Source organism: Eretmochelys imbricata, chromosome 23 (assembly GCF_965152235.1).
Source record: "Eretmochelys imbricata isolate rEreImb1 chromosome 23, rEreImb1.hap1, whole genome shotgun sequence".
In the NCBI taxonomy this organism is placed as follows: domain Eukaryota; kingdom Metazoa; phylum Chordata; order Testudines; family Cheloniidae; genus Eretmochelys; species Eretmochelys imbricata.
In genome coordinates this window covers 4,497,003-4,520,502 of record NC_135594.1, presented here as the reverse complement: position 1 = coordinate 4,520,502, position 23,500 = coordinate 4,497,003, and the positions used below count along the sequence as shown (strand labels likewise).

At 45.1% G+C, this 23,500-nt stretch overlaps 1 protein-coding gene and 1 non-coding gene across 2 annotated transcripts in view; both read right to left on the bottom strand.

Annotated features, from left to right (window-relative positions):
• The window catches only part of WDR62 (WD repeat domain 62), a 38,616-nt gene extending 24,768 nt beyond the window's left edge, over positions 1 to 13,848 (bottom strand). Inside the window, exons 1-11 of the mRNA XM_077840663.1 lie at positions 13,728 to 13,848; positions 11,066 to 11,157; positions 8,468 to 8,530; positions 8,030 to 8,087; positions 7,509 to 7,679; positions 5,898 to 6,032; positions 5,142 to 5,324; positions 4,833 to 4,993; positions 3,140 to 3,314; positions 1,566 to 1,703; positions 314 to 489 (exon numbers count right to left, since the gene is read on the bottom strand). Of these exons, the coding sequence (XP_077696789.1) occupies positions 314 to 489; positions 1,566 to 1,703; positions 3,140 to 3,314; positions 4,833 to 4,993; positions 5,142 to 5,324; positions 5,898 to 6,032; positions 7,509 to 7,679; positions 8,030 to 8,087; positions 8,468 to 8,530; positions 11,066 to 11,157; positions 13,728 to 13,835 (1,460 nt within the window). The 5' untranslated portion in view covers positions 13,836 to 13,848. The remainder of the gene's footprint in view (positions 1 to 313; positions 490 to 1,565; positions 1,704 to 3,139; positions 3,315 to 4,832; positions 4,994 to 5,141; positions 5,325 to 5,897; positions 6,033 to 7,508; positions 7,680 to 8,029; positions 8,088 to 8,467; positions 8,531 to 11,065; positions 11,158 to 13,727) is intronic.
• LOC144279336 (small nucleolar RNA SNORA16B/SNORA16A family) lies at positions 2,467 to 2,606 on the bottom strand. The gene has a single exon (XR_013348663.1). It is a non-coding gene; the product is annotated as a small nucleolar RNA SNORA16B/SNORA16A family (small nucleolar RNA).
• Positions 13,849 to 23,500: the final 9,652 nt, after the last annotated feature.

Below are 23,500 nucleotides of genomic sequence, written 5' to 3'. Positions count from 1 at the left end.
TCAAAAAATAATTTGAGGACTGGGAAAAATGTCTTACAGTGAGAGATTTAAGGAGCTCAATCTGTTTAGTTTATCTAAAAGAAGACTGAGAAGTGACTTACAGTGTACAAGTACCTTCATGGGGGAGAAAAATACCAGGTACTAAAGGGCTCTTTAACCTAGCAGAGAAAGGCAGAACGAGAACGTAGAGGTATCCTGACAGGTGCAGAACCTGTAGCTGCTTTGCTAGCATTTCCAGGATCATTTCTGTTAAAACGTGCAACATTCAGTGAAACAGAGTAGAGGTGACAGTTGATGATATGATAATACTTGCCTCAAGTTGCCTCCTCTGTCACCTGAGGCTAAGTGCTGGCCATCAGGGCTAACCTGCATCACACGAACACCTGCTTTCACATCTAGATATCCTGCATTTTCATTTCTGTCAGACACACTGGTTGAATCTTGCAAATGCTGATTATTATTGTCCATGTACACCACCTTCAGCAAGTTCTTTATATTGTGAGGGGGAAGAAAGATCAAGTTAGGTATATACCATAAGAATACACAATGGAACGCTTACTAGAGTCCCAGATAGTACAGTAATTTTGACTTCAATAGTATACTAGTACCTTAAGGATGGGATTTTCAAAAATGTTTGAATGAGTGAGGAGCACAAGCCCCAGGGACTTTCAATGGGACCTGTGCACCTAACTCACGCAAGTGTTTTTGAAATCCCACCTTAATGTTTATAATCTCAAGAACTCAAATCATCATCAGATCTCTCAATGTGCATTATAAAGGAGAGCGGTCATTAGCCCCCTTTTACAGAGGGGAACACTGGGGAACAGAGGGGAAAAGTTACCCAGTGGCACAGATAGAAATAGAACTCCGGTCTCCTGAGTTGCAGTTCAGTGCTCTAGCCTCTAGGCAACACTACCTCCAAAGCACTGACAGATACTGACTGAGCCTCACAGACACAGTATCCCCATTTCACAGATGGGAAAATGCAGTAAAGAAAGGTGAAATCAGTTTACCAGTCTTGTTCTTTAGCCACTAAATCCCCATCTCTTGCTTTCAAAAAAGGCAAATCTGTACAGAATATTGTTGGCTTAGCTGAACTGATAAATGTGGCTAGGAACTGCTCCTACAGGCAGGAATAAGATATCCAGGAACCCTGCGTTCTTCAGATCATTGTAAAACCTCTGAACAGGCTTAAAATAAAAGCTAGATACCTCATAGCTTTAATTGGATTTAAATTGGACGTAACTTGTCTTGAGTCAGACAAATGCATGTGAAAGAGAGAGGTTACTGCTGAAGAGAGGTACTGAACTAGAATATCCCACTCACTCCAATGTCTTTCCAGCCAGCACCAACCAATTTTTCAGCTGTGCTCTCTCTCCCAATACTCCAGCACAGGAGAGAGATTTTAAATAATTTCCACCATGAGAATTTTCACTCCCTGTAGTACACTTAAAGGCTTATCTGCCAGGCTTTACACTGGGGTAAGCCACAGGTGAATTTGGCCCCATTATTCTAAAGCTGTGTGTGCCTGTCAACAAAAAACAAAAAGCCATTATGGTGCTTACGTTACTATAAATGTTATTCTGGAACATAGGTCTCGTGTCGCTTTCCACGTTCCAGAATCGTATGGTGTTATCGGATGAACAGGTTAGAAAAGATCCTGGAGGTAAACAGGACCTGTGATCCTCAAACTCAGGGTAAACCTACATATTTCCACAACATAAGAGAGAGGAAGGGTACAAATTAGTTTACATTCTAAAAACAGAGTGGGAGTCCAGAAGCCTAAGTAACAGCAGAAGTTTGTTCTACAAGACCCCTCTGCAATTCTCCTCTTAAAACTGGAGAGATTTTCTCCCCATCACTTGGCTTTTTTCCTAGGTGAAACTGACTAATAAAAAAAGGGAAGCTGGAAACCTTTGTCCAAATGGGATGGAGGGGTTTTGTTTGTTTTAAATATAACTCCCCTAACTCAGATGAAGAGATTCTATTGTCATCGATACTTTATTTGTGCCTAAAGGTCCACATCCTCGCGGTGTAAGGCACAGTATAACATATAGGTCTCCATCAGAACAGCTTTCACTCGAAGTATAAGATCACAACAGGTGGATACAACAGACAAGGAAGCACAATGGAACAGTGATACAGTTATAACGGTAATAGACAAGAGTCACTCTGACCAGCTGTCTCATCATCCCTCTTTCAAAGAGCTCCCCCATCATCAGACTCCTTGCCATGGCCCCAGGAGGAAGATGACAGCCTGTGTATCAGTTCCTCTTCTAGATAAAGTGATGAGCCATTTCAGGGTAGATAAAAGTCAATGGGTAGGTTTTCTACCCCCTCCAAAATACTTTGCCTGAAAATAAGTGCCAGAGTTTGCTTTGGATTTAGGAATCTGCCATGTCCTATCACGAGACATCACCGGGCTGGACTCTGTCAGCACAAAGCTTGCATATAAACACAAAGTACAGGTGTATTTTTGTGAAATGTCACCAGACAGCTACCATGCAACAAACTGAACAGCGACAGTCAATGAAAACAAGTCACTTGCGGCTCCTGTTTGACCACATCAGCTACACAAGAGAGAGACAGCGTCGACCAGGGTCATGGGCACTATTAAAGCAGAGCAACTGGAGGCTGCCTAGTTCTATTTTCTATTGAAAATCTGAATCCATCCCAAAGATTAACTCTGCCTTTTCCCATCCTCTGTTCTGCCTCAAGCTACTGTACTATAAAGAAGGTTGATAGTATGGTCTGACTAGAGGAAAACCTTTATTATTAACCAGTTACTAGTCTGATATGGAAATAATAGAAGGATAGTAAAATCATCTTTTCTAAGTGGATAGTAAAGAAGTTTAAGGCATTTTTATTCCCCAGAACCACCTTCAGAAGCTCTGTTTAAAGGAGATTCTCTCTCCATGATCCCTTTGGAAGTCATTAGCATTGCTCCTTCTGATGGCCAAAGATAACAGGCCTAAGGGAAACGTCTCACCATCAGGACTAAGCACCACTAGCTCCCGGACTTCAAGCTCCAAAATCAGAACCTTTGTGCTGTGCAGCCACCATACTTGCCCTAATGAGGACAGAACGGAGCAGATCTTAGAGCTTTATAACTATTTCTAGCACATGAACTACATCTTACCTCAACATTCCATACAAAGGAACTGTGGAAGAGGTCTGACCACACTTTGCCAACTTTGTTTGTGTCTTTAACATCCCAGATGTATATACTGTGGTCTTTATACACACAGGAGAGCCAACAATTGCATGGGTCAAAGGCTAAGGCAATGGTGTCTGGGTAGACAGAATCTGGTCGTCTTAAGAGACGGAGAAAGAGGAATTATTCTTTTTAGCTGAATTTAAAAAACAAAAAATGCAAGTATGGTATATACAACAATTTCTGTTTTAAACATCTGAAAATCACTAATCTTCCAGCCTACTGGACATCGTAAAACCACAGCTAGATTTTTCTGAGCATGTAACAAGTCTCACAAATGTCCATGCTAGGTGCAATTCAAGTCTTACAGTGCATAATATTATTCTTGGGTTTTTAACCTCTCTTCCATCCAGAATTTCGTATCTGTGAAAAATCTCTCTGTCCTGGGTACAGCCCAACGGACTGTTTTGATAACGCACAGCTCTGAAAAGCCACCTACCTATTTGGAAAACATTCATGCCAGTTAGTTACCCTGAAATAAAAATCAAATTAATGATACCTACTTCAGCCGTAAAGTGCTTTGAGATCTACTGATGAAAAGCCTGATACAAAAGCTAAGTATTTTATTAAAACTTAGTTTTATAAAAACTAAAAATTTATGGCATTTTGGGATGTATAAGTAGGGGCATATCGAGCAGATCAAGGGACGTGATCGTTCCCCTCTATTCGACATTGGTGCAGCCTCATCTGGAGTACTGTGTCCAGTTTTGGGCCCCACACTACAAGAAGGATGTGGATAAATTGGAGAGAGTCCAGCGAAGGGCAACAGAAATGATTAGGGGTCTGGAACACATGACTTATGAGGAGAGGCTGAGGGAACTGGGATTGTTTAGTCTGCAGAAGAGAAGAATGAGGGGGGATTTGATAGCTGCTTTCAACTACCTGAGAGGTGGTTCCAGAGAGGATGGTTCTAGACTATTCTCAGTGGTAGAAGAGGACAGGACAAGGAGTAATGGTCTCAAGTTGCAGTGGGGGAGGTTTAGGTTGGATATTAGGAAAAACTTTTTCACTAGGAGGGTGGTGAAACACTGGAATGCTTTACCTAGGGAGGTGGTAGAATCTCCTTCCTTAGAAGTTTTTAAGGTCAGGCTTGACAAAGCCCTGGCTGGGATGATTTAATTGGGGATTGGTCCTGCTTTGAGCAGGGGGTTGGACTAGATGACCTCCTGAGGTCCCTTCCAACCCTGATATTCTATGATTCTATGAAAACAGGCAAAGACGCTGTCAAGTCTGATTTGTCTTAAAACCTTACATTGTTATATGCAAAGCATCAGGTTTTAGTTTCTTCAAGCTCTGTCAGAAACTCATTTTAATGTTAACAACACTGAGATAGAGACCTCTGAAAGATGACTGATTTCTAGTCTATTTAATCTTAAGAGATCCATTTTCCTCTTTTCTTAAATGTAAGACTAAAACTCACAAACTTTCAGGATCAAATTTTCAGAAATGCTCAGGGTCACTGGCCACTTCTGAAAATCTGGCCTTTGCTATTTAGCCACTATCTTTAGAAGCTGTACGGAGTATTTAAGATCTACAAAGAGAAGGCACTTTTTCCTTCAAGCCAAGTCAAACATAATACACACAGTGAAGCACTATATTTAACGTCAAAACTTTGTACCTTGGTTCAAGATCTTTGGCTACATCAATGCCCAAGTAGTGAGGTTTCGGTAGATCAGTGAGATAATGCATGTTGTAGGAATGAAAGATCCTCACAGTTCCATTTGCACAGCCACAAAAAATAAACTCCTCACTAACACAAATGCAATTTGCTAGTGATACCTGAAGGAAAATGTCCACATGCATTAAGTTACGTTCTCGGTTATAAAAAATGTATTTCTATAAAACAATTACAGTAACATAAGGAAAGCTTAGGTATCCAAAACAAAATGGAATTATTTTACAGTAATTAGACAAGGTGGCATTTTACCTTCAGATCAATCCATTTTTCCAGCATTCGCTTCTCATTAAATTGACAGAGAAGTCCAGAATAAGAAACGCAGAAAGTGTTGCCCGACATTTTCCCTTGCCCGCATGCTACACCACAAAAGATGTTATTGTGAAGTTCTCCCAGAAGTCCAGAGCGACCGACCAATGGCACAGTCTCTTTAATCTGCAATTAACACATTAGTTTGCATTATAAATACTAATACATATGTCCTTCTGACACCTCTCACTCAGGATCTAAAGAAAGCCTCTGAATATCACTAGGAGATAAGTAAGTTTCCCATTTTTAAAAAGGAGGAACAGGATTGTCACACATATTGATTCATGTTTTCTGGAATCCGGCAAGTATGCAATAGCTCTGTCAAAGAACTGAAACATCCTGCAAATGCATTTTAAACGTTAATTTAGCAATTTCTTGTCCCTTCACCCTTGTGCTCTGTTGTGAATGTGATCTTTGAAGACTACTTCCAGAAAGCTAGGTTCAAAACCCAGCTAGAGCTGCCTGGCCATAGGTCATTCCTGAAGCAGGGCAGGAAGTTATGGTATGATAAAGAGCTTGAGTGTAGGGCATGAAAAGCCTTACTGCTCTTTGGCACCACCCACCTAAAATAATATCCCTGTCTGTTGCAGTGACAGACATGGAATAAACATCTAGTCAGCTGTCTGAATATCCTGAGCACCTTTTTTTAAACTTGTTTACTCCCACTTCCAACTGGTACAGCACACGAGAAAGGTTTACCTTAACTTCTCTTGATGCATCCAAGAACCAGAATTTAACATGGCGGTGGCCAACAGTAACAAAGTAGCTGTCTTCAGAGAAGGATATCGCAATAACTTTACAAGACACTTTGTTTGATGCTACTAGGGTGTCTTTCTGTAAAGAGACAAAAAATGAGCACCCAATAATTTGTACGACAGATACACAGCACAAGAGACATGGAAGTTTGACTGAATTTCCAATTCCACTACAAGGCCAATTTTGACACAACCCCACTTCATCCTCATCATCATAACTTAGCAATTCATATGAACATTGACATGAAGTACAATTTAGCATACAGTTAATCTGCCAGGAAAGATGGTTTTTCTGACAATTTGGACAAGGTGTTTTTGTGAAACGACGATTCTCCTGAGTGTGAGATGCAGGAACACTGGAAGCTCACTCGAAATGGGGGGGCCACCAGTGCCAGAACCGTGGCCCCACCCCACTCCTTCCCCGAGGCCCCACCACCACTCCTCCCCCCGCCGAAACCCCCATACTCCACCTCTTCCACCAAGGCCCTGCCCTTCTCTTGCTCCTCTCCACCCCCTCATCCCTCCCATCGCTCACCCTTAAGGCAAGTAAAAAAGTGATGGGGCCATTGGACCCCCCCCATTCCGGTGCCCCTGGTGGGGTAGGGAGGAGGAAAAGGTGTTCCAACTTTTTGAAAACATTCTAATGCTTCCTCCACTCTCCACCCGTCTCCTAATAACTCAAAAGCAGCTTGACCTAGAGGCTTCATGTGTATATAGCTGAGCTGGTTCAATCAAGCAGGAGTGCCTTCACTGGACTTCTCTTTTTGGGAGCAAACATACTACAAAAGGTTAATAAAGCCTTTAGGATATGCATGTGATCCTGCAGGCGTTACAATGTATTACTTTCCAAGCTCAGCACAAATGATATGTGATCTACACCGGCTCAAGATGACAGGCCCTAGGTACTTTCATATTACTAGTGTGACAGATAATACAGTGGGGAGGCAGAAGGAAAGACGACAGTGAGATCAAATAGGGTTAATCTGGGAGCAGGAGGCAGGATAGACAAGCAAGTGAAGAGAAGAGATCAGATAATGTTCATAGAAGGGACTATTGTGATTATTTAGTCTGATCTTCTGTATTACACAGGCCATGGAATTTCCGAGTTAATTCCTGTTTGAACTAGAGCATCTTTTTTTTTTTTTTTTTTTTTGGTAAAAGATCCATTCTTGATTTAAAAATTTCCAGTGATGGAGAATCCACTACAATCCTTGGTGAATTGTCCCAATGGTTAATTACCCTCCCTGTTAAAAAAATATGTGCCTTATTCATCAGGAAAAGGGAGGCAGACAGTCTCGGCAAAGTCCTCTGAAACTTGCCCTTGGTCCAGGAATGCTAGAGTTTGATAATCTTGTAGGCGCATAGCAAAGTTCAGCTGTTTTCCCCAAGTGAGATGGGTTTCTTGGTTTGAATGAGGGAGGGGTTATTTTGATTGCATTCGTTATTATATAGCTAACAGATATATTATATTTTATTGTAAATGCATCAGTAAATTCTTTGCTTTTCAGTGAGAAATGACAGAGGCTATTTGTCCCTGACATCTGTGGTTCCTTACCTTCCAGTCCCACAAATTGACAATCATGTCATGCTGATAGCCCACTGACACAATATACTTCATGTTGGGAGAAAAAGCCACACAAGCCACTCCATGTTTATGGCCATGCAGCTCAGATACCTGTGTCTTCTCCTCGACGTCCCACACTCGTACAGCTGGTCTGTGCCCGTTCTGCAAGAGTAATTTGAATATGTGCTGCCATTTGAATCGTACACAAAAAAATAGGAATTGCCATCCCAGATCAGAACAATGGTCCATCTAGTCTGATATCCTAGTGCAGACAACTCACAGTTCAGCCATTTTAGTCTGTAGTTTAAATTCCAAATTAGTAATACCTGATCAACTGGCCAGAATTCAACCAATGTACGGAGGCCAGAAATCTAGCATCAAAACAGAGGGCACTAATTGGGCTTTCCTTCTAGTCTTACTACGGCAGGTTTTCCACGCATACAAGCATTTGCATTGGTAGAGAAATCAGAAATTCCATTCCAAGTGTACGCACTATGATACACTTCACTCACCTCACCAGTAACAATAAATTTTCCATCAGGTGAGAAAGACAGAGCACTCAGCATTTTCCTGAAAGAAAGATATAGCTTTTGTTTTCCCTCAGAGAAAGTTCAGACAGCGCTCACCACAATAAACGCTAAGGTAAGGAAAAAACATTCTGATGTTACCCAGCATAGTGTTATTCAAACACACAGTCTACAATAGCTTATCTACTTAGACTGTCAGCTCTTTGGGCAGACACTGTCTTTTTGTAATGTGTTTGTAAAGCCCCTGGCACAGTGGTGGCCCCATAAGTAGGCATATAGCAGCCATGCACAGTATCAGCAGTTACACTTTGTTCGGCTCAGAGTCACATTCCTTTCTCAGCAACCCAAATCCCAAAAAGCAAGTTTGGAATAAAGATACCTAAGCACTATCAAGGTGGTGAGTAAATTAAGCATTGACAATACCTGGAAGTATTAAAGATGTGTCTTTGTTTATTCTTTTTGGGATTTAAAATTACAACCACACACCTGAAAAGAAAGAACAAGACATTTACATTAATAAGTGTTTCACCTGGTTTGTGGAGCGGTGGGGTGTTAGGAGGAAGATGGCATTCTTCAGCATTTGGAAGACTTCCCAGAAAAGGGAACATGTTGCAGAGAAAAGCACATCCTATTTTTTAAAATAAAATAATAACCGTAACTCGTCATCAGTAAGCCCCAAGTTGACAAAGAGGGTCAGTATCATTATCCCCATTTTGCAAATGGTAAACTGAGGCACAAAGTTGTGACACGACTTGCCCAAGGTCACCCAGCAGGCCAGTCACAGAGTCAGGAATAGGACCAAGGTTTCCAGAGTCCAGTCCAGTGTTCTATCGACTAGGCCACACTGTTATATGTTTATGTTATGTTATATTGTTAAAAGGCTTTTGTTCTAACACTAATCTGGAGATTACTACAACAACTAAAAGTGTTACCTAAAACCCCTGTTTCCATTGTTCAGCAATAAGCACTTACCCTTAAAGCACAACTGAGTCTGGTTTCAGCCTCTGACAGTGGATACCGATGGTGTTAGTGTCACTTTTGACTAATATTTTAAGTTAAACAGACCATTTAAAGTATAATTTAAAATTTAGGGTTTGTTAAAATAAGCTTTTACAAGGCTAATATTTTGTGTTTGTTTGTTTGTTTGTGGGGGTCGGGGGCGGCGTTAAATAATACCAGTGTAAATAGTGGGATTTAAAAAAAAAAAAAAAAAGACAATCCTGCGGTGTTTATATGTCAAATGCCACAGCATCAAGCCAGAAAATGAATCTGACTGCTAGTTGGCTTTTAACAAGCCAAGAGAAATGCAAAACAGTTAAGAACATGAAGAAAAGTTTTTGATTTTAAGAATTCTTTCAGTTGTAATAATTCAAATCAACAGTCTTTTTGTACTATGTTTGTCCTGCAGCCAGCACAAGGCCGTCCTGGGCCATGACTGGGGTAGCTATGTGCTACAGCAGTACAAATAAATAATAATTTGTAAAATAGGTAAGAATGTTTCTTAAAAATGATTCTGAACATGATTGACTCTTTCCCTCTAATTCAGTGGAACACCATAAAGGAAACAAAATATTTAAAAGTTTGTGTTAAAGAACACAAATTTATTTTGTTCTTTTGAATAATTAATTCTGCAAACATTTTTTAAATTGGCTGTAATATATCTATTATGTAACCTAGCAAGCTAATTTTGACCTGTGCTGTTATAACTTTCAGTGGGTTAGCTACTGATTAATCAGGTCCCTTGATTTGCTTAATGTTATATGTTCACAGCACTCACACAGAAGTTAGATAAAAACCACACACTCCTGCTGAAAGGTTGCAAAGTAATATGACTTTATTTCTTAGAAACCAGAACGATGACACAAGAACCCTCAACTCAAAAACAGAGATAGAGAAAACAGGCTGCTCCCTAAGGCAGCAAGACATATCACCCCACCTTGTTTTAAGCTTGCGCTTTTCAGAATGACTCAGATTGCATGCTTTGCTACAGATCCACCCCCCCAGTCTGCAAGCAGGATCAAGAAACCACCCCACATTCTAATCATGAAAGCTTGCAATTTCAACACAGTCCTCCATACCCCACACCTAACACATTTTATAAACAGCAAGCCAGGCCAGCTGGTAACTATCATACCACGCACTGTCATACGGGGATCAGAGGTCAGGACTCTTGCTTGGTCACTTTCTGGACTCTCAGCATCAGAGACCGAGTCTGACCCTGGAAGTAGGGGTTCTGGAACAATTTTTATAGTGTGGGTGCTGAGAGCCATTGAACCAAACTGTAAACCCTGTATATGATGGAACCCACTTTGAGCCAGAGGGTGCGGCAGCACCCCCAGCACCCTAAATTCCAGCATCTATGCCTGGAAGTGGTGGGGTCAATACAGAGGAAAGAAACAGAGTATAGCTTAAGCTACTCCATTATCATGAAACTGACAGGTCTAATCCAGCAGTGATATCAGACTTGTGGATGCCTATGAATGAGAAGGTGAACTTAAAGCACTCGAATACACCTCTTTAGCCAGATCTAGAAGATGCTGTAGTTGTCCAAGAGCTTTCCATTTCCAGCCCTTGGCTGCTTGATGAACACTGTGAGATAAGGTTTAGAGAAGCCCCACAAGGGGAAAAGAAACTACTAAGGGCTCACAGCCCTATGAGATGCTGAATGTTTTCATCTTCTACTGAAGTCAGTTGGAATTTTGGTGCTCAAGCATGCCTCTAGCTACTCTGAATATGCTTACAGTGGTAGCTGATTATGTCATGGGATGGGATCCAACCTTTACTCGTGCAAGCTGTCCCATTAGCCTCTGCTTATGTAAAGCCTACCTGAGTGACAGAGGGCTGTAAGATGGAGCCCCAAAGTAATAGTGAAATAACATTACTGCATACACACAGTTGGCAAAACAACCAGGGTCTGTGTCCATTTTTTTCTCTGTAAGTTGCAGTGGTTTCTATAATCATGCAGGTAGACACACAACATAAACTTACACTTTTTCACATTTAGTTATATAGTACACTTACCCTGTAGGATATGCTATCTGCCCGGTGTTTGGATCACAAGCTAAACCACTACTGGTTTGGGTAGTTATTCCCAATACTTTCTCAAGCATAACCTGCCCAAAAAAGAGGGAAAAATATTGAAGTCTAGTACAGTCAGAATTATGTAAGAGCTTATTTATAACTCCCAATTATTAGATTCTTGACGCAGTTGTTCCAGCAACCTGGATGGCAAGGTTTCCCACATCAGGTAAGAGGGAACCAATAAAAATTCAAGCAAACAATCATGTACAATAAACAAGCTTAACACTGAACTTTCTTTAAAAATGGAAACATTGCTTAATAGCCCAAATAATTAGAGACTATATGTTCAGGCTTTAAAACAGTGGCTGGAAATGTTTTTTTCCCTATTCTTCCAAAACCAGAGATCAAAGTAAGTATCTTAGGCTATGTTTATACTAGACTCTGCTGGCATAGTCCCCTAACATAGATGCAGCCTACACTGACAGAAGGACTTCTTTTGCCTGTGCAAGAGCACCACCTTCCCAATGGACACTATACTCTTCAATCAGCGTGGCTGTGTCTACACTGGGGGGGTCTGTCAGCATAGTTGTGTTGGTCACAGGAGTGGGGGTTTTTTTCTTCACACTCCTGATTGATCCAGCTATGTCAATATAAATTAAGTGTAGGTACTTATCAAGCCCCCCATTAACATAGTATCCGAACACCTCCCTATCGTTAAAGCATTTATCCTCAACACCCTTGTGAGGTAGGTAAGGCAGCATTATATCCCCATTTTATAGCTGGGGAACTGAGGCACAGAGGCCAAGATCCTCAAAAGTGCTTAACTCCTATTGAGAACCTTTGAGGATCTGAGAGACAGAGTCTAAGGCCTGGTCTACACTTACAAATTAGATTGACCTAGCTACATCACTAAGAGCAGTGAAAACATCTCCTGCCCTGATTGTAAAAGTTAGGTCAACTTAACCACTAGCATAGATACAGCTAGCTCAACGGAAGAACTCTTCCATCAAACTAGTCAGTATCTCTCGGAGAAGCGGATTAACTAAATTGACAGAAAAACCCCTTCTATCGATGCAGGAAGTGTTTACATCACAGTGCTACAGCAGCAGCACCATAGCTGTGCACCTGTAGCATAGAAATGGCCTAAGTAACTTGCCCAAGGTCACACAGGAAATCCATGGCACGGCAAGGAGACCATAGGAATACAGCTCCCTGCAAAGGCTTAGATGTCAGTGATACAAACTGTCTGAAGGGGAAACAGAATTGTGAATGCAGGTCTTGGTAGCTTAAATGTTTTATTCAAAGATTCCAATCTGTTACGTTTGAAGGGAGGCTGTCAGAACAAGTTTGTTTAAAAAAAAATTGGCTTTGTAGAAATCAGTTTTCATGATTTTCAAAATATTGTAATCGATTTTTTACAAAAATTAACAGTTCCTGTTGCATTTCTAACCCATATGCTGCAGCACTGCACTGGGACACGAGACCCTAAATGAGATATAAACAAGAAAAACAGACCAATCAGAAACTGTAACTTCACTTAAAAAGATACGTTTACATCAAGACAACTAACTCACTGAAAAATTCTAGTGGAGACAAGACTCTGTGGTTTTTACTTCAGTCGAGGTCAACCAGAACTGAGGGAATAGCTTTATCTTCACTGTTAAAAGGTATGGGCTTTTTAACCTCGAGGTAACTAACACGTGAGCTATCCCAAGACAAAAGCATAGTGAAGATAAGGTGTTTTATTTGTACCGTGAGGTGAGGCTGACCTCAGCAAGTCTACCTTGATGTAAAACTGAAATATTTGATCTTCACTGTGCTTTTACCTGAGGATAACACATTAGTTACTCCCATGCAAAAGACACACCCGTTTTGGCAGTGAACACAAGGTTTATAGGGCTGATCTTTGACAAGATAAAAAACTACCCATGCTGTCTCCAGGAGGATTTTACAGCAAGTTAGCTATCTCGCTGACGGGGGAGGTAAGGAGTTGAATACAGCGAAGAGGAATCCGAAGAGTGCAAGAAGCGAACAAACCGCCCCAATGGCATGACAGACTGTATAACCCCTCAAGCTGCTGAAGTGGCTGGGGGGGGCGGGTTATTTGTAACTTGTGCCATATGTGTGTAACCGAGAGCCCTGCTCCCACTGAGACACAACCCCCACCCTCAAAACACACACACAGCCACACACCCATTCCCCAAAGAAGTTAGACCCACCCAGCTCCTACAACCCATGCTAGGGGACACTGGTGGGGCAGGGTCTACATCTAAGGGGGGGGGGCTGAGACAGACACCCACAGGAGGGTCTCAAATCACTGCCCCTTTTCACCTCTATCTCCCCAACCCAATAAACCCCCCCCCCATCACTTCCTTAGTCCAACCTCCCCAAAAGTGTCTCACGCCCCCTCCCATCTCCCCAAACCCCGCCTCTCATGTAGCCCCGCCCCCTCCCCAGTTCTCCTCCCCCGCATTTCTCCCCCAGCCCCGCCCCCTCCCCGTCGCCCCGCCCCCTCACAGTTCCCCCCAGCCCCGCCTCCTTTGCATCTGCCCACCCCTCCCCGTCACCGTCTCGCTGGGGCCCCGCCCCCTCAAGCCCCGCCCCCTCAAGCCCCGCCCCCCTCAGTGCCTCAGCCTCTCTCCCGGTCATCCCGGCCCCTCACCGCCTCCTCCGGCCCCTGGTGCCTCGATCTCCGCCTCAGGCTTAAGAGCGGCGGCGAGTCGGCGCCCCCGCTCCGGGTGTAGAAGCCGCCGCCGCCGGACCCTGCCATGGCTGCGGGGCCCTCCGCGCCCCTTCGCCCCGGCTGGACCCCCTGAAGCGGCCTCTACCCGCAGCAACCGCTCCGAACTGCGCGCGGACACCCGGCTCCCCGTCCCCATTGGCCGCCGCGCACGCCAAACATCTCCGCTCGCAGCCAACGGCGGCGGCTCTGCCATGAACCCCCGCCTCCGTAACGCCCCAATGGGTGACGTATATGCTAATCATCCCTCTTTCCGCCAATAGTGGCGGCGCTGCCATTAAATCCCGCCTCCCGTGAAAGATACCATGCGTATAATCTAGTGCGGGGGGCGGGGAGGGAACCAATCATTTTCCAGATCAGCCAATAGTGGCGGAACTACCGTAAAATCCCGCCCCCTGTCTCCTCGTACGGGCTGTTTCAGGTCTAACACCCACCAGGGGCCTGAAGGTTAAAGGTTCGAATCCCAGCCCCCACTCAATGCCATGAGTTAATTATTTAAAACCCAATTAATGAATTAGCACCAGTTATAAGCAATTAAACCATGAGTCTGAGAGGAGAAACTGGAGCCCGATTGTGCGAGCCCTCTCTATACACAGGCTCCCTTTGAACCCAATGATCTTTCTGTGCTGCCTAGGGCTTGTTGGATCAAGCGTAATATAACTGGAAGGGTCAGAAAATGCTTCACAGCTTGTACACCTTAAGCTTATTGCAATGCACCCGTGATTCCCTGCATCCCTCTATTTGTCTCTCTCTCACACACACACACACACACACACAGAGAAAAGGCTCTATGAATGCCCCTATTCTCCCCTTCCCCCATGGTAGGGGCTTTGTGTATGCCAAGCAACTTAACAACATAAGAACAGTCATAGTGCATCCATAATGCTCCATCTAGCCCAGTATCCTGTCATCCAACAGGGGCCAAAGCCAAGTGTTTCAGAGGGAATGACCAGAACAGGCAATCATCAAGTGATCCATCCCCTGTCAGTCACTCCCAGGTTTTTCCAGTCAGAAGCTAGGGACACCCAGAAGATGGGGTTGCATCCCTGACCATCTTGGCTAATAGCCATTTGATGAACCTGTCCTCCAGGAACTTATGTAGTTTAAAAAAAAACAAAAAAAAACCCACCTCATTACAGTTTCGGTCTTCACAACATCCCCTGGCAATGAGTTCCACAGGTTGACTGTGCATTGCGTGAAGAAGTACTTCCTTTTGTTTGTTTTAAACCTGCTGCCTGTTAATATCCCCTTTAATATCCCAGTTAATATCTTGTGTTTGTGAAGGAGTAAATAACACTTCCTAATTCATTTTCTCCACACCAGTCCCAATTTTATCATATTGCCTCTTAGGCATCTCTTTTCCAAGCTGAAAAGTCACAGTCTTTTTAACCTCCCCTCACATGGAATTTACCTCCTAGACAGAAAGATGACATTCAGGGTGTCGTCAACATGCTAATTTCTATTGGAAAGATGAGCAGAGATGAGGTAGGGTATTACCAATTGTTTGATCAATACACAATTGCAGTGGTCCTCCGTTGCATTGGAATAATATTTATAGTGAGGGTACTGAATGCTGTTGAACAAAACTGTAAACCCTGTATATAGTGGAAACCACTTCAAACCAAGGGGTGCTGCCACACCCCCCAGCACCTCTGGTGGTGCTTGAAGCTGTGGCTGTGCTAACCAGAAGGGAACACCATATGTCCCCCCACCCTTGATTTTTCCCATTTGGTTTTCTCCAAAAGGGATATGGGTCTGGCCATTGATGTCAGGAATGTTCCCTGAAGTTTTGGAGTGGATTGAATAAAGCATTCTAGAGTTTAATGTGTTACAGACAGAGAAATGTTGTCGAGTTGACTGCAAGGACTTCACAAACTTACCCAACCAGGCTGATGTGTGGGGGCGGGGAAGGCAGGGTAGAATAGGGGGCAAACACAGAGTTCCTCCCATAGGGGGAGAATAGGGGACCTGGAAATGGGGGTAGTGTGACCCCCATCCCTTATTTTAAAGGGCCATCTTTTATTTAATTGATTTTTTTCCCTTAAGGTGACCATCCATCCCTTGTTTTAAGATGTATTGGAATATATTAATTCTGATCAGAAGTACAATTTTAAACATTACAGTGAAGCTAATGAGAATTGCATTGTATCCTTGGGGGCCATAGAAATGTACACTTCAGAGAAAAAAAATACATAATTTGCAAAGGAAAATAGTGTTTCTTTAAAATAAAGCAGCCCCTTATTTTTCATGTGGTTTTCCCTTACTTCCATCCAACAAAAGTGGTCACTCTAACCAGGGAGAGGGGGAATAGGAGCATACAGAGCCTCTGGCTGGGGAGGGAAGCGGGGAATTGGGGGGACACACAGTCCTTGAAAAAGAAGGAGATGGAGGGATTCAAGTCCCTGGTGTGTGTAATAACTTCAGCCTACACTAGCTACAAAGTGTGTAGCACCCATAATAAATATTAATAGTCTAATTTGGTACATTTAAATAAATAACCTGAAAACATCCTTGCTAGACCTGGGAAAATTTCTGCTTCTATAGAACACCTATTCAGGGGAGCACATCTTCCATTTACCTCTGACTGGCTTATCTTCGAGCAGTTAATTCCCCTTCCTCCTTTCATTCTGGGTATCATGGTCTCCTCCTTCCTCCCCCAAATGTAGGGCTCTCCAAGCAGGGGAAATGGCTCTGCTGTTTTGCCCCCAGAGGGATCATCACTTGGGATCATCATCATCAGAGCCCAGGCTAGCTCTGGGGCTGAGTTTTTAACCCTTGGGGGTGGGCTCTTTTTTTTTTTTTTAAAGCTTTATGTATTTGTCACGTCTCAGTGCCATCATTAAATGCCTGGTGAGAAGAGAAGCCCAGAAAGCAAATGTAATGATAATCAAATTGGTCTGTAGACCTAATGCTTATGGCTAAGCAAGATTTGAGGTATAAAAACTTAACAGTTAGGGAGGTAAAGGCAAGGCAGAGGGAACTCAATAAAGCTGAGTAGCTGGTCTGTGTATTTATCTATTTACAGCTACACCTGTGCTGTTTGCATCAGTGGCACCAGCAGTCAAGGAATCTCCTAGGGCCTAATCATTGGGATAGCTAGGCACCAAGGCTAGCTTCAAGAAATTCACAACAGACCACACTCCCTGGCCTTTCCCTACTGCCCAGGTTCAGCTGCCATCACTTAATTTTTCATAAAAAGCTGAGCTCTGACAGCAGTAGCTACTTTGCAGCGAAGTGGGAATTTAGGGGACAGAGCACTGGACTTGGACTCATGAGACCTTGGGCAAGTTACTTCAGCCCAGATCCTCCAAGGTATATTTAGGTGCCTAACTCTTATTGCCATCAGTGGGACTTAGGCACCAAAATAACTGAGGATCTGGGCCTCCCTCCAATGTGCCTCAGTTTCCCCATCTGTAAAATGAAAATAATGATACTGACCTCTGTAAAGCGCTTTGAGAGCTATGGGTGATAAGAGCTAGATGTTGTTATGATTATAGGTGATAAAGCAGAGGCATGGCAGAGGGAGTGTTGTCTAATGATCAGAGCACATGACTTGAGAGTCAGGAGCCAAGGTTTTCAAAAGTGACTAGTGATTTCGGATAACTCTGTTTTTTAGTGGGGGGAAGGAGGCCAAACTTGAGATTCTTCAAAGGGGCTGTGACAGGGTGGGCTGGCCCTTTCAGGGGAGTTGGGCTCTGACCCACCTGCACTGAATTATCAGCCTAGTGCATGGTGGATTAAGTAACCAGGCCGTGACAGATTTGGGGGATACAGGTGTGTCAGTATATGAATTCCATTTTGGGTTTGCGGTTGCTACGTTATAGTTCAACCTCTCACCTGAACACAACCTCTAGCTGAGCTTGGAGCATTCGCTGTTGTAGGAGACGCTTGACGGAGAAACCACATCCGGGAAGCTGTGACAGAGCAATCAAGTGCCGTGAGCATTGAATGATGGAACAACACGTTTGGTGCCAGCATTGACTTCGACTCACTCTCTGCCCAGAAGCCTACTTGAGGGATTGGTGCTGCCCAAGTGCAGGGGCAAAAAAGAGGCCATGTTTAAGAAGATGAACGCTGTCTAAGCCAAGGGGATATCTACACTGCACGGAGCTGTGATTGCAGTACATGTAGACATACCTTTAATCTAGCTAGCTACCAGAAAAAGAAGACCCTGCTGGAGTAGGGTGACCAAGTGTCTGGTTTTGACCAGAACACCCGGTCGAAAAGGGACCCTGGCGGCTCTGGTCAGCACTGCCGACCAGGCTGTTAAAAGTCCAGTCGGCAGTGCAACAGAGCTAAGGCAGGCTAGTCCCTACCTGTCCTGGCTCTGCGCTGTGCCCCGGAAGCGGCCAGCAGATCCAGCTCCTAGGCGGGAGGGCCACGGGGCTCTGCGTGCTGCCCCCGCCCCAAGCACTAGCTCTGCACTCCCATTGGCCAGGAATCATGGCCAATGGGACCTGCGGGGGCAATGCCTGTGGGCAAGAGTAGTGCCGCGTGCAGAGCCGCCTGCCACACCTCTGCCTAGGTGCCTGACCTGCTGGCCGCTTCCAGGGCGCAGCGTGGAGACAGGACAGGCAGGAAGCCTACCATAGCCCCCCCGCTGCGCAGGAGCCACTGGAGGTAAGCCCGCACCTCAAGCCCCTGTCCCAGCCCAGAGCCCCCTCCCACACCCATAACCCCTCTGCCCCACCCCCCCAGTCTGGAGCCCCCTCCTGCACCCCAAACTCCTCATCCCTGGCTCCACCCCAGAGCCTGCACCCCCAGCCACAGCCCTCATCCCTTCCCACACCCCATCTCCTTGCCCCAGCCCAGAGCCCCCTCCTGCACCCTGAACCCCTCATTTCTGGCCCCACCCCAGAGCCTGCACCCCTAGATAGAGCCCTCACGCCCACCTGCACCCCAGTCCAGTGAAAGTGAGTGAGGGTGGAAGAGAGCAAGCCACCAAGGGAGGGGGAATGTAGTGAGCGGGCGGCAGGGCCTCAGGGAAGGGGCAGGGCTAGGGTGTTCGGTTTTGTGCAATTAGAAAGTTGGCAACCCTATGCTGGAGGGACTCTGACTAAACTTGGGCCTCACAGGGATGGGGAAGACATGGAGAGGCTGGCATTGTTTTCCATAGATCTCTAACTGGGAAACCAGAGCTCCCACTGTCAGGAGGACTCTGGGGTGAACAGGTGGAATCTATGAAGGGAGTTGGAGTCACATTGAAGGCTCAGGATAAGAGTCGAGGTGAGAATTTTGTGCTTTCAGCCAACCTGGTTGGCAACAGTGCACTGTGGCTTTTTCTATAGAATCAGAGGTAACTGGACTGCAGTGGTCTGCACTGCCTGGAAATCTTGGCCAGAGACCAATGCAGAAATGCTGTATAAGGACCTGTTCCAGGCTCCTGAGGACATGATACAATTAATGGCCACAGCCCATCTTTCGAGATGTCACTGTGCCTTCACACATGGTGCATTACTGTATATAGCACGTGCTGAATTAAATGCTAGTTGTGAGGAGTGTTAAATTCTATATAAAACCATGACAGTTCAGCATAGACGTTAAACAGAACTGCGGCAAAACACATCAATTTTTATGGAACTTACTGCCACAATAATGCAAGTTTCTTTTAAGAATAATATAATCATTTCCAACAACAATGCAAGCTGTGGCAAATTATGAGCATGGAACTAGGCAATATAAACTAGGCCTCATCAATCCAAATGAATCAGACAATCATGATTCTGGAAAATGGAGAATTTGGGATCACTTGTTTTTATAACCTTCCCAGTGATAGAGCACATTATAATGGGATGGTGATTTTATTTTACTGGAGCACCTATTCTGTACCTCAGACCAACAGTTCCTGCCCTAATAGGTCATTGTTTTCTAAATGGATATTGGTGGCAGAGTTTTTCTGAATGTTCATTTGTGAAAGAATCAAGGAGAAATATTAGAATAACAGGCTGTCTCCAAGTTATAAATGACTTGTATTAAAAGTAGCTATCTTCCATTGTGACCATTGGGATTATTTAAAATCAAGGTCTTATCTGTGAATAGGGAGCTTCTTATGTGAAGATGCTAATTACTATATTTTGAAAAAAGAAAAGGAGTCCTTGTGGCACCTTAGAGACTAACAAATTTATTTGAGCATAAGCTTTCGTGAGCTACAGCTCACTTCATCGGATGCATTCAGTGGAAAATTCAGTGGGGAGATTTATTTGAGTATAAGTATGCATCCGATGAAGTGAGTTGTAGCTCACGAAAGTTTATGCTCAAATAAATTTGTTAGTCTCTAAGGTGCCACAAGGACTCCTTTTCTTTTTGCGAATACAGACTAACACGGCTGCTACTCTGAAACCTATATTTTGAAATATTCTAAAATTGAGTGCTCCTTTTTAAAAAATAAAGAGAGGAAACTAGTCGGTTACATGTAAATTTCCAAGAGATTACACACTGCACCACAGAAACAAACATCACTGCTATAAAAATCACTGGTCGCACCAGAGAAATTAAGTGCACATTTAAAATCGGCATCATATTGATAAGATTCTCAAGATTTGAAGCTTTCTTTTCTTAAAGAAGAGTTTTGTTTGATCACCTTTGTAATTTCCTCTCTTAGAAATAAATGAAGCTCCGATCTCAACTGGGGACTCTGGGTCCTACTGTACTATAATTTTCCTTCTCTTTTATTCTGCCATATCCTTGTCTGTTCTGTTTCTTCGGAACTTCCAGCATGTACAATCCTTAAACGTATTTTAGTGAGAGCTCATCCTGCTAAGAGTGCATCCAATGAGAGAGTAAAAAGACGATGAAAGTGTGGTTTGTTCCTTGTGCTGCTCACAGTTGGTGTGATGTCAAGTTTTTATTCCTGTGTAATTCTGCAAGAGGGTAGCAAAGAACAAAAACAGTTCCGTGTGGGCCAGACCTTCTAGCAATCTCATTTCCCTATGGCAAAGAAAAGCAGAAGGGTGGTCAAGAACCTGTACATTGGCTAGTCAGTTTTTTTCCTATTATTCATGTGTGTCTTTAACACAGAGACAGACCTTTCACTGGTGTAAATCAGTGTAGATCCACTGGAGCTATGCAGATTTACACCAGCTGGGGTTCTGGTCCATGGCTTCAAACACAAGGGAGATAAAACACTGTAAAAATAGGAAAATGTGATCTTAAAACCACCAATTTTGGCAGATGGACTGAGAGAGAAAGATGAGGGACAGGGCCTGGGACTATTTTTAGCCTCCTCCCTGACTTTTTTTTTTTTTTTTTGGATTTACTAGATTTCAGGTTGATAGCACCTCTTAAATTATGTTGTTTTTGACTCTGTGCCACTCATGGAGGTGGAGTTATTAAGTCGGTGGTAGCAAAATTTAACTGTAGACACTTCCATACTTAGGCTGATGTAAGCTGCCATGCATCGACCTAACTCTGTAGTGTAGAGTCCCTAGGTTCCCTGTAAGCTGCACAGCCATGCGGCTGCACAGCAGGGTCTCAAGGGCCATGCAGGCAGGGGTGGAGAGGAGCCCTTCCCCAGCCCTGCCAGAGCTGCCGGGGAGAGGAGCCTTCTCTTCCCACTGCAGCCGCGGAGCAGCCTCCATGCCAAGCCCCTCATCCCTGGCCACACTCCAGAGCCTTCACCCCTAGCCAGAGCCCTCACCCCTCCACACCCCAACCCTCTGCCCTAACCCTGAGCCCTCTCCTGCACCCTGAACCCCTCATCCCCAGCAGCCCTCACCTCTGTACCCCCAACCAGAGCCCTCACCCCTGCACATACCCCAACCGTCTGCCCCAGCCCTGAGCCCCCTCCCACATTCCGAACCCCTCGGCCCCACCCATCACCTCCATATTGTTGCACATAACAAAATTTATTCCGCACATAGATGTAAAAAATTAGAGAGAACACTAATGTAGACCAGGCCTTAGGAACAGAAATCTTATTGAAAGTCACTTGGAGCTGGAGTGAGGTAGGAGAATCACTTGGGAAACAAAGGCCAGGTCTATAGTACAGTCTTCCGCCAGTCAGGGAATCACATCTCTTCACGGCCTGGACCAACAGAGCCGGGCAGCAGAGTCTGTAGCATAGTCTGTAGCACACCAGCAAAACTGTGCTTGTTTTACCCATGGGGCAGTGGGTTACTATACCCACAAAGCACAGCTTTGCCGGTATACCTGCGTCCAGACTAGGAGCACTTTGCCAGGACAGTAGACCGCTAACATGCTCTGAGTGCAAGCATAGTCAAGAGGTGATTTTTGAAAACCCTTTCTAAAATAGAGACGTTGTCCCCCCTAGGAAGCATAACTCTGGTGGCAAAACCCCTAGGAGAGATGTAGTTTATACCTGTTCTCAAACTGCTATACGTTTAGAAAATGGACTTTTTTGCCAGTGTAACTGCGTCTAGTCTAGGGCTTTTGCCACAGAGCAATGTCAACCAAGGGTGTGATTCCCCCCCACCCCAAACACACACACTCTGTGTTCAGCATTAGAGCTATGAGAGCAAAATTCTTATGTGCAGATCAGGCTTTGATTTACACTCATGCAAAACTCCCAGAAACTTCATCTAGAGTTGGATCCAGTAAAGACCTCAGGGTGCAACCCTTTGTGAGCAAATCAACCGGGAATTCCTGACAGTGGCCTTTTTATGGGGACCTCTAGCTGTGCTGTGCAAAGAAATGCACACAGCGCTCTTCTGAAAGCCATAGAATTGAAAAATCAATTATTTGGTCACCTCTAATTCTAATCCCTCCCTCTTCGCTGCCCTTCATTCCTTTTAGAGCAATGCCCCACTAGCTCAGACCCCTCCTCCCTTCTGTGGTGACACCCACACCTCAACACTCCCAAGGAGACCCCTCCAGCCCAAGACCCCTAATTTAGCCCCCACCTCCAGGGTGAACCCCCATCCCAGGCCACTCCTCCCTGCTGGGGTGACACCCCCTAGTTCAACCCCTCTCATAGCAACCCCCCCATCCCAGGCCACTCCCCCCTGCTGGGGTGACACCCCCTAGTTCAACCCCTGTCATAGCAACCCCCCCATCCCAGGCCCCACCTCTCTCCTGGGGTGACACCCCCAAGCTCCGCCCCTCTCATAGCAACCCCCCCCATCCCAGGCCCCTCCTCCCTCCTGGAGTGACACCTCCTAGCTCAGCCCCTCTCATAGCAACCCCCCATCCCAGGCCCCTCCTCCCTCCTGGAGTGACACCCCTAGCTCCGCCCCTCTCATAGCAACCCCCCCATCACAGGCCCCTCCTTCCTCCTGGGGTGACACCCCCTAGCTCAGCCCCTCTCATAGCAACCCCCCATCCCAGGCCCCTCCTCCCTCCTGGAGTGACATCCCCTAGCTTCGCCCCTCTCATAGCAACCCCCCCCATCCCAGGCCCCTCCTCCCTCATGGAGTGACACCCCCTAGCTCAGCCCCTCTCATAGCAACCCCCCATCCCAGGCCCCTCCTCCCTCCTGGAGTGACACCCCTAGCTCCGCCCCTCTCATAGCAACCCCCCCATCCCAGGCCCCTCCTCCCTCCTGGAGTGACACCCCCTAGCTCCGCCCCTCTCATAGCAACCCCCCATCCCAGGCCCCTCCTCCCTCCTGGAGTGACAGCCCCCTAGCTCCGCCCCTCTTATAGCAACCCCATCCCAGGCCCCTCCTCCCTCCTGGAGTGACACCCCCTAGCTCCGCCCCTCTTATAGCAACCCCCCATCCCAGGCCCCTCCTCCCTCCT